General features: G+C 35.0%; 2 protein-coding genes across 2 annotated transcripts; one reads left to right on the top strand and one right to left on the bottom strand.

Moving 5' to 3' along the window:
- Positions 1 to 4051: 4051 nt before the first annotated feature.
- Positions 4052 to 5597, top strand: LOC131656985 (ninja-family protein AFP3-like). The gene is made up of 2 exons (XM_058926517.1): positions 4052 to 4410; positions 5033 to 5597. The coding sequence occupies exons 1-2, from the start codon at positions 4191 to 4193 to the stop codon at positions 5446 to 5448; spliced, it is 636 nt and encodes a 211-aa protein (XP_058782500.1). The 5' UTR covers positions 4052 to 4190; the 3' UTR covers positions 5449 to 5597.
- LOC131656984 (uncharacterized) lies at positions 5431 to 10183 on the bottom strand. The gene is made up of 4 exons (XM_058926516.1): positions 10098 to 10183; positions 8447 to 9071; positions 6477 to 8082; positions 5431 to 6173 (listed from the first exon to the last, which is right to left on the bottom strand). The coding sequence occupies exons 2-4, from the start codon at positions 9030 to 9032 to the stop codon at positions 5969 to 5971; spliced, it is 2397 nt and encodes a 798-aa protein (XP_058782499.1). The 5' UTR covers positions 9033 to 9071; positions 10098 to 10183; the 3' UTR covers positions 5431 to 5968.
- Between the last annotated feature and the right edge of the window lie 835 nt (positions 10184 to 11018).

Here is an 11018-nt window from a genome sequence, read left to right as displayed (position 1 = left end):
GTTTTTTAAGGAAACCTGGCAGATAATAAGAATAGATGTAGTGAAAGCTATCCAAGAGTTTTTTGAAAAAGGAAGAATGTACAGGGCTATCAATTGTTCCGTAGTGACTTTGATCCCAAAACATAATGATGCAAAACGAATTAGGGACTATCGACCAATTGCTTTCTGTAGTACGCTATATAAAATTATTTCGAAAGTCTTGGCAAACAGAATGAGCAAGGTGCTGACTCATATTGTTGGATAGAATCAAGCTGCATTTGTGAAAGGTCAGAATATTCATAATTATATCCTCCTCACGTATGAATTAATCAAGGGTTATGAAAGGAAAGGTGGGAATCCAAGATGCTTAATGCAAATGGACATTCAAAAAGCATACGATACGGTTGAATGGAAGGCATTGGAAGCTATACTGAATGAAGTTGGTTTTCCCCGAAAATTCACCAAGTGGATAATGGCTGCAGTGTCCTTAGTATCCTATAGATTCAATGTGAATGGGCATCTGTCTGAAGTGATGGAGGCAAAAAAAGGTCTACGACAAGGTGACCCTATATCACCATTGATTTTTGTCATTGTAATGGAATGCTTGAATAGATATCTCTTCAAGATGCAAAAAGACAGCAACTTCAACTATCATTCAAAATGCGAAAAACTGAAGATAATCAATCTGTGTTTCGCAGATGACCTACTTATGTTCTCTCGTGGTGACGAATGGTCTATGAAAATGATGATGACTACGTTCACAAAATTTTCGCAGGCAACAGGCCTAAAAGTAAACCCGCAAAAGTGTAGGATTTACGATGCTGGAGTGGATAACGGAACGAAAGAAAAACTTCTACAAGTTACTAATTTCCAAGAAGGCCAACTGCCATTCAGATATCTTGGTGTGCCGGTGACGGGTAAGAAACTTCCTATTCATCACTATATGCCTCTGGTGGATCGTATTGTTGATAAAATAAAACACTGGAGCGCACGAATGCTTACGTATGCAGGATGATTACAATTGATTAAAAGTGTGATGTTTGCAATCACTAATTACTGGTTGTATTGTTTCCCTTTCCCCAAGAGTTTCATTCAGAAAATAGAGTCCATTTGCCGCATTTTCTTATGGACAGGTGGTTTCGAGGGTAGTCGCAAGGCACCCGTCGCGTGGAAAACCTTTTGCAGCCCAAAAAGTATAGGGGGTTGAATATAATTGATATCTATATTTGGAATAAGACTAACTTGATAAAGCTCCTTTGGAATTTAAGTGGAAAATCCGATTCTCTTTGGGTCAAATGGATTCAAGAGTATTACCTGAAAAATAAAAGTCTAATGGAAATGGAACCCAAGCCTTCACATACATGGATCATGAAATCCATCCTTAAGTAGAGAGAGGATATCAGCAAGAGAAAGGGAGTGGAAGAGATAATGTGCTGGGAGAATTTCAACATGAGTAAAGCATATAAAATCCTGCAGGAGTGTGATCAAAAAGTTGAGTGGAAGGACTTAATATATGATAACAATGCTAGACCGCGATCATGTTTCATTATGTAGCTTGCTTGCCATGGTAAACTTGCCACCAAGGATAGACTTTTTAAATTTGGAATGATTGATAATAAGAATTGTTGTTTCTGCTCGGAGGAAGAATCAATGAACCATCTTTTCTTCGGCTTCCAACCTACACGAAGCATCTGGACAGAGGTGTTTGATTGGATTCAAACCCCCCATATGCCTGATAATTGGAATAACGAACTGACTTGGTTGATACAGCAAACTAAAGGGAAGAGTGCTAGAGCAACCATTCTCAAAATGGCCGGTACCGAGACCATCTACGAGCTTTTGAATATGAGGAATCAGAAAAGTTTTGGAGGGCAAGTAGACACTACTATTGTAGGAAAAAGAATTATAGAAACAATTGTTTATAGAGGATGGAATAATAAGAAACTTCGAAAATATATAGCTACACTTATGATAGAAGGGTGATAGCTCTTAATTTTCTTAGTTTCTTTCATAGGTTTCTCTTGATTTCTAGTTGCTGGATCCTAGTTGATCGCTTGTACTTATCATTTTTTTGAATTAATCAAAGCATCATTAATTTCAAAAAAAAAGAAAATTAACTAAATAAATAAGGGTGCTACATTTCTCGCTAACAATTTTCCTTAGAACTTTATTACGAGTCATAAGATAATTTCACTCTTGGCCTTATCCACCATTAACCATCGCGGTGTTCTCGGTTTGTGATAGGCATGCAAGCATCAATGCATAACCCTTTAATGCTTCAATACACTTGTCTTGAATTAACAATGAAAGAAAAAAAAATTTTAGATCCAATAAAATTGAAAGAAAGTATGAATATAAATTGAAATAGAACTTGGTAGCTTCATCGTCTTTTGCACGGGGAGACATCATGCCCGCCTATCATTGCATGCAAGCATCAATGCATAACCCTTTAATGCTTCAATACACTTGTCTTGAGTTAACAATGAAAGAAAAAAAAATTTAGATCCAATAAAATTGAAAGAAAGTATGAATATAAATTGAAATAGAAGTTGGTAGCTTCATCGTCTTTTGCACGGGGAGACATCATGCCCGCCTATCATCGTCTCAAGCACGACTTGTGAAAGTAAAACATGAATAAGTTTAAGATTTTGCTCATACCTTGTGATAATGTTGACTTTTATGGCCACAATATGAATGAGATACATCAAAATAAAGCAAAGATGTGCAGAAAGTTAGGAACTTTATCACAGATATACTACTGCAAAACCGCACACCGCCGTAAAACGGTCAAGCCACCACCCCTGTTTCAACTCAGAAACTGACCACCACCGTGAATAACGGAACCACCCCTCCTTTTCTCGGTGCATCACGAATAATAGACTAAACCACCCCACTCGGAATCTGCTGGAAACAATCTCGCCACTGCAAAAATTGGACGGCAGTTTTTACAAAGGTTTCTTCATTCATATCCTTCAACCAAACCCATAAAGTTTGCTCATAACCCTAACCAACCTTTCGTATTCATCACCGACCCAAAGAGAAATAGGAAGAGAAAGATGGTTTTGGAAGTCAGAGAAGTGAGAGAAGAGGAAAGTGAAATGTGAGATGTGAGAAGTGAGAGAAAATAGAAAAGAGAACAAATTTGGTTTTTTACATTGGAAAAAGAGAAAAGAAGAAAAAAATTGCAATTGAACCATATGAAATCATCAAGAGAAATAATATGGGTACACTAAATGTGACATTTACACATACGACAATGCATACTTTTCTTCTTTTAATTATTATTTTAATCAAAGTAGGAATCTGTGCTAATGCATAGTCAAAATTAAAAGCTACAGTGTATCTATATAGTGTCATGATTGCAGTGTAAATATAGCATTCCTCAATCATCAATTGAATCGAGAGGAGTGCTAGCAACACTCTCTTTTCAACACTCTCTCCAACACTCACTTTTTATTGGTTGAAACATGTGTGGTCCCTCACTTTGGAAATGGATCCCACATAAAGTAGTAGGACCCACACATGTTTCAACCAATAAAAAAGTGAGTGTTGGAGAGAGTGTTAAAAAGAGAGTGTTGTTAGCATTTCTCATTGAACCAAATCTAACAAGTAAATGCGTAATACAATAAAAATGTAGTTGAAATGGAATAATGTGATATCATTTTACCCTTTAATGAGATGGGAGATTTAGAAAAAATGACATAAATAGAGTTTTCCGCAACATTTTTTTTCATATAATCTTTTTATTAAAAGAAAGTTTTTTAAAAATTGTTTATTTTTCTTTTACTTTCTTTGGACATAACACCGACATATCATTATTACACCAAAATTTCCCTTAAAAATTACGTGGCATAGTGGAGTGTGTCCGGCAGAAGTTGATGTAACATGCATTAGATGTACCACATACAGAACACAAATATGACCATACATGTCATATGTACAAATGTACCATCTTCACCATTGATCAACACGTGGAACTTTTCATATGCTTTTTTGTCATCATAATAATTCACACAAAAAGCAAACATTGAATTTGAACACATGATACATTAATTCAAACTTCACTCTTCTTTCTTCTTTTTTCTAACTTCCAAACTCCTTCTCAATTTTTCTTTCTTTTTCTTCTTATAATTTTCTTCTTACCTTTTGTTTCTTCAATTCTTCTCCATAATAACATTGTGAGCCACAAAGGTTTTTTCTCTTTGGTTTTAATGGACCTTACTCTTAAGCTTTCTCCATGTGGTGAAAATGTGGAAGAAAGGAGGTTGATAAGGTCATCATCATTGGTGGGTGGAGAGATAGGAAGTATTAGTGCTCCAAATTGGTGTAGAATTGGGTCATCTATAGAGAGATCTTCATCTCTTCCAATTGAAAGTGGAGAGAGAATGCTTCTAGAGAGGCAGAGAATGGTTGCAGCTTCAGAGCTTCATGGTAACTTTTCAATGTTTGAAATGATTTCCAAAATGCCAATTTTTAAATTTGATTTTTAATCTTATGATTTGTATTTTTATAATTAGTGACACCTCTGGAAAAAAGACATGTCCCATGTATCCCATGTATGTGTACCATGTCTATGACACATGTGATTATGTTTAAAATTATTAATTGTATCAATTTTTCATTGTCGGAGTCGTGTTTGATATGTGTGCTTCATAGTTAATATGTAATATTATCCTTGAATTGTGACACTTTGGGTTATGATTTTAAATTGTGGTTGCTGGTGTTGGGTACTGTAATTGCGGTCTTTGCAGATGTTTGAAATATATAGTTGAGAAATATTAAAAGCTAAAAAATTTATTATATTAGAAGAAAATTGAGTTTTGATGTTCTAAAATTTTGATTTTTGATGAAAATAATTAAATAAACAAGGACAAAATTGTTTTAAGTTCATAATATGGTCGCACGCACATGTGATTTAAAATCATACCGCAATTGCAGTTTGATCGGCTACTGCATTATCAATATTGCTTCATCAACTTTAATCTTTACTATATTTCTTTTGATATGTACTTTATAAGCTCAAATAAGTGCTTATACAACATTTCATATATAGGTCCAAGAAATTCATCTGGAGGAGTAATTGCTTCTAGTTTCCAGATATCAACCAAACACGAAAACGAAACAACGATTTTCCCGAAAACAACAATCAAAGAACTTCCACTTCTGCCTAAGTCTACAAATACTAAATTTAAGAATCAAACAAAAAAGCTTAATCTCCCTAACTACTGCAGTCTCAAGGGTGATGTAATGGAGAAACTGAGACAAATGCCGACCGTAACAACGACCGGAGACGGTCCAAACGGTAAGAGAATAGAAGGGTTTCTGTACAAGTATAGATCCGGTGAGGTTTGCATTGTATGTGTCTGCCATGGTAGCTTCCTCACACCAAAAGAGTTTGTGGTTCATGCTGGTGGAAAGGAAGTGGCTAATCCAATGAAGCATATCACTGTTTATCCTTTCTCATTTTAGAGATCAATCTTTCTTAGAATGTAGAGGTAAGCGAAAACAATGAAGTTATCTTTGATTAGTTTAGCTTTAATGATTATCATATCCATTGTTCAAGTGGTTTGTGTAGAAGGAAATCTTTATCAAAAAAAACTATTTGTTAGAAACTTTTACTTATTAGTACTTATTTGCAATATCATTGACCGATAAAATACTAAATTACGAGACTTGAATCACCTAAACTTTTAATCAACAAAAAAAACTATGTTATACTATCGTCAAGGTGACATAGGAACATAACCGTCTTAGATTTCTGGAGGCTCTGTGTAAGTTAGCTACAGTTCAACTGAGTTCAACTGGGACAATAACAAAGGGTCTATATTTAGTTATGGTTTAACCGTGGCAGATCTATCATGAGGTCTAATTAGCCTAAATTTAACCTTGAAGAATTTGAGGTCCTGTGTTGTAAACTACCTGACACACCCTCAAACACGGCCCTGCTAGAAATATTATTTTCTTCGAAGCCGAGAGACTCTAATGTGATCTAGTGGCAACATGTGAAGCAAGATAGCCATTTGTTCTGCGGAGCATTTGATGCTGGTTTGGTGTTTTGAGCTGCAGATGGTGCTACTGTTGTTTTAGCATTCTGTTGCCCTGACTGCTTCGGCTGCTTTTTCGTCTCTTCATCGTGTTTTGACGAAAGAGGTTTTTCTCCGGGTTTGTCGCCAGCTTTTTCTCCATCTGCGTATCTTCACATTACCAAAAAACAGTTAAACTTTTTGCTCATGAAAATCATGTCAAATAAAGGCTTAAACCTCGTCAAGAAGTATCATCATCCGAGTGTTTCTTTTGGTATACATAAAAGCTATGTAGCACAGACACCTCTGAAAAAAGATGTGCTCGTGTTAGTATCAGTGTCTGAAACCAACACCGATACTTGTGGTTGCGCTTAACTTATTCATATTTTCAAATTAGTACCGGTGTCAACGTGTTAGTGTATGTGTTGTGTATTTGGTGTCTGTGCTTCATAGCAGTAAGTAACTTGAACTTACGATTTAAATGCAAAAGATTGGGTGCTTCCATTTGAATGCCGAGAATTGTCATTATTAGAACTAGAAAGCGTATCCGAATGCATCGCCGCAATAGAAAATGTTGTCGATCCTTTACTTTTATCATTCTCCGGCGTTGTACTAGTTTCCATTATAACCTCTCGCATTGTCTCAGCAGCTTTTGCCTCGGTTACTTTGAAATTACTTTGATGCTGTTCAGTGAAATTCGCGCTAATATCATTGAATTTAGTAGCTTGTTGTGGTTGAGGTGAAAGTGGAGGATGATTACTTTGAACACCACCCGACATGTAGTTCATGTGATCGCCATTCTTATCCAATTCACCAGATTTATTCAACCAAGCCATGTCGTTCGAGAAACTCTTTCCCATTTGAATGCTAAACAACGATTCATTAGAGGCATTGCTCCATTGAGCATTTAGTTTGTCTCTCGCGAAAACATGTAATGGAATTCTCGGCGTTGAAGATGGAGTAGTAGAACCATTCTCTTGTCTTTCCATTATCTGTATCGGAGGGTTTTGTATCGTCTCGGGAACAAGTACAACTGTTGAAGATTTTTGTTGTTCATGCTTTGGCATTGATCTTACTCGGAAATCATCGTCATTAGATTCTGAAGCTAACATGTTTTCCTTTTGCGATTTCGGATGTACATGAGTATCTTTCTCGGTGTTCCTCGAAGCACCAAGAGAATCATTTTTGTGTTGCTGAGTTGAAGATTCAAAACCTGTAGAATGAGAATCATGCATGTTTTGATGAGTTGAAGATTTTTGTTCGTGCTTTGGCATTGCGCTTACCGGCATATTATCATCACTATCCTTTCGCGATTTTTGATGTGCATGAGTATCTTTCTCGGTGTTACTCGAAGAACTTATAGAATCATGTTTGTGTTGCTGAGTTGAAGACTCAAAACCTGTAGAACGAGAATCGTGCATGTTTTGCTGAGTTGAGGATTTTTGTTCATGCTTTGGCATTGAGCTTACCAGCATATCATCATCACAATCCTTTCGCGATTTTTGGTATACCTGAGTATCTTTCTCGGTGTTCGTCGAAGCACTTAGAGAATCATGTTTGTGTTGCGGAGAAGAAGATTCAAAACCTATAGAACGAGAATCTTGCATGTTTTGCTGAGTTGAAGCTTTTTGTTCATGCTTTGGCATTGATCTTACCGGCTTGTCATCATCGCTAAATTCTAAAGCGAACATGTTTTCCTTTTGCGATTTTGGATGTACATCATCTTTCTCGGTGTTCCTCGAAGCACTTAGAGAATCATGTTTGTGTTGCGGAGATGAAGATTCAAAACCTATAGAACGAGAATCATGCATGTTTTGTTGACTTAAAGATTTTTGTTCATGCTTCGGCATTGATCTTACTGGCATATCATCATTGTTAGCGAACATGTTTTCCTTTTTCGATTTTGGATGTACATGAGTATCTTTCTCGGTGTTACTCGAAGCACTTAGGGAATTTTTGTGTTGATGAGTTGAAGATTCAAAACCTGTCGAATGAGAATCATGCATATGTTGCTGAGTTGAAGATTCAAAACCTGTAGAATGAGAATCATGCGTGTTTCGCTGAGTTGAAGATTCGAAACCTGTGAAAAATGATGACACCGATGAGTCTATATAACTTGTTAACATTATTATTTGCAAAATGAGAAATTGTGTTTCGAGTTCCGACAACCAATTTTAGAAAACTTTCCAAATATATGGTTAACGAATATAACAGGTGTTAAAATTCGTTAACCACCAACATTTTTTTACTAACCACAAACTTTGACGTGATCAACCGCAACTTTTCAGATATTCATTCTACATATAATGAACACTTGAAAATTACGATGAGTTTCGACATCTGATATATTTCTTAACCATCTACTAAACGTAACTAACCACATAGACACTTAAAAGTTGTCGCGAAACTCGTCAAATTTTAGTTCTTCAAGGATATAGTATTACCTTTAGGGTTCTTATGATTTGCATCATCTAGTTGCTGGTTTTGTGTTGATTCAAGTGTGAACAAAGGGTGTGATAGTTGACTTGAGGAAGAAGCATGTGATGTTTCTTCATGATCAGGGAAGTTCCAATGATCTTGATGATGCCAATCATCATCATGATCATGATGTTGATCAATCTTGTGAGGGTCATGGAAGGGATTTCCTAGTGAAGATGATTCATAAGTAGGTAGTTGATGATGAAAATTAGCCTCAAAAGGTGCATGGTCATGCAACTTATGAGAATCATTTGCATCATCATGATCACCAAATACTAAGAAAGGGTTTTGTGATGATGAATATGAAGAGTCTGAGTTGTTTGGATAAGGAGAATGAAATTCACCAAAAGGGTTAGCAAGATTTGTTTGGTCATTGCTATGATGAAAAGTTGCATTTTCATTATGAGGTGTTGGATTTGGCATGAAGTGAATGGGATCATGATGCGAGTGTTCTGGTTTGTTTTGTGAGTTGAATGGTTCAGTTTCACTTGAATTTGTTGAATGATGAGTTCTATGATGAATGTTTGATCCTCTGCCACTTTGAGATTCCATCAGACAATGATGTCAAGTGATTTTTAAGGTTTTGATGTTCTGTAAAACAAGAATCATAATCAAATACTAAACCATATCTTTATGAAGAAAATAAGGATTTGTTTTCAACTTACATGGACTTTTTGAACAAGTACAACTACTTGGTTTAGATATCTTAAATACACAATAGCATAAACAACAATAACCACACATGATTTGTATGCTATGTGGCAGCAACACCTCTGAAAAAAGATATGTCCGTGTCAGTGTTGAATACTGACACAACACCGACATTTATGATTACATTTAATTTATTTATTTTTTAAAATTATTATCAGTAACAACGTGTCGGTGTCGTGTCCATGTCGTGCTTTATAGTTTGTCTATGTCTTCCATCATGGTCAGGACTATTAACTTTGGTATTTCAATATAAATTGTGGAAGATCTTATAGGAAAAATTTAATAGCTGATGTTGTTACGGGTTCGAATTAGACGCTGACACCATCTTAAAATTTGAAATTTTATCTGATTTAATTTTTTAAAATCGAGTCGTAAGATGAAGATTACTCGTACTTATAAACATATAAGATTTAACCATTTGTTATGTACCATCATGTTCATACAATAACAAATAAATAATTTACTTATCAAAGATTGAGTCAATTAGATCTAAGTTTTGAGTAAAATAAAGTGATTCACACAATCTAAAATTTTCATTTTGTTTGCAATGTGCATAATTTTATTTCTAACATCATCAGATTCTATCATTATTAAAGAAAAAAAAATACAAATCTCAGTTCTTCAAATTATGTCTCTATCTTAACAAAACGTTACTCACACAGCAATGAAATATGGTTATTTCCAACAATTTCAACAAAGGATATGATCTATTAAAAAAACAGAAACTATAATAACAAACTAACTCCCTTATTTCTTTCATAATATAACTAATTACATTATCATGATTTATGTATATATAAATAATTGGAAAATGTCTAGAAAACATAACCATGTCATATGTAACATGAAGGATTATAGAAATTATGGATAAACAAATAACACAAGAATACATTGATGCAATGTTACCTTAATCTCTGTTCCATTACCTCAATCTCAATGTAGTGAGAAAAAAACCAGGAATCAGAAAATTGAACAATAGTAAGGTTAGAGAGGGAGAGAGGTCGCAAAGAAAAAGGCTAAATAAAGGAGAGGGGCTTTCCACAAGTTTAGGTGTTTTCCTTGACTAGCAAATCTCTATAGCCCAATTTAATCTTCCTTTTGTTTCTCCTCAATTTTAATATTTCATAAAAGAAAATCACAATTATAGTCTATTTTGATGTAAAAAAAATTAAAGGTTTTTCCATAGAAATTGTATAATAATTTATATATTAAAGATTTTTAAAATATAAATTGTTTTATAGGGATTCTTCTTTTGATGCTCTCTTTTTTGATGAGGGTGTTGAGGAGGGGTTAGGACCCTCTCCATTTTTCTCTCTTTCCATTTTCTCCATTACTATAGTTTTGTATATAAATAACACGTATTTCCATAACATGTGACATTTATTTCACATTTATTTAATTTTATATACTCAAAACTATAGTAATAGAGTCTTCCATTTCTTTTAAGAAATGGAGAAGATCTCTACCAATTGAGGAGGATCATATGGTTGCTTCTATGTCCCCTTCTTCTCGTGTGATAGAGGCGTCGACTTCTTCCACTTTGTCAGTCTTGGAAATGTAGACTGCCTAACTAAGTAGAGAACATGTTGGAGATTAAATTCAAATTTTCGGAGAAACTACAATCGAGAACCCATCGATGTCGACATCAAGGACCATCTAGAGTACAAGGGTCGACTGAATGTAATTTCTTGGCTAAAACTTGCTGAACATTTTAAGATTTATGAGCTCTCACTAAAAAGGGCGACGTTGGTGGAGCTGGATGACGCAATTAATTATAATTATAGTAGGGATCATTTTTATTTTAAGTACTGAGGCGGCTATAAATGC

The sequence above is a fragment of the Vicia villosa genome, linkage group LG3 (assembly GCF_029867415.1).
Source record: "Vicia villosa cultivar HV-30 ecotype Madison, WI linkage group LG3, Vvil1.0, whole genome shotgun sequence".
Lineage (NCBI taxonomy): Eukaryota > Viridiplantae > Streptophyta > Magnoliopsida > Fabales > Fabaceae > Vicia > Vicia villosa.
Note: the sequence above shows the minus strand (reverse complement) of the source record. Positions and strands in the feature narration are given on the sequence as shown.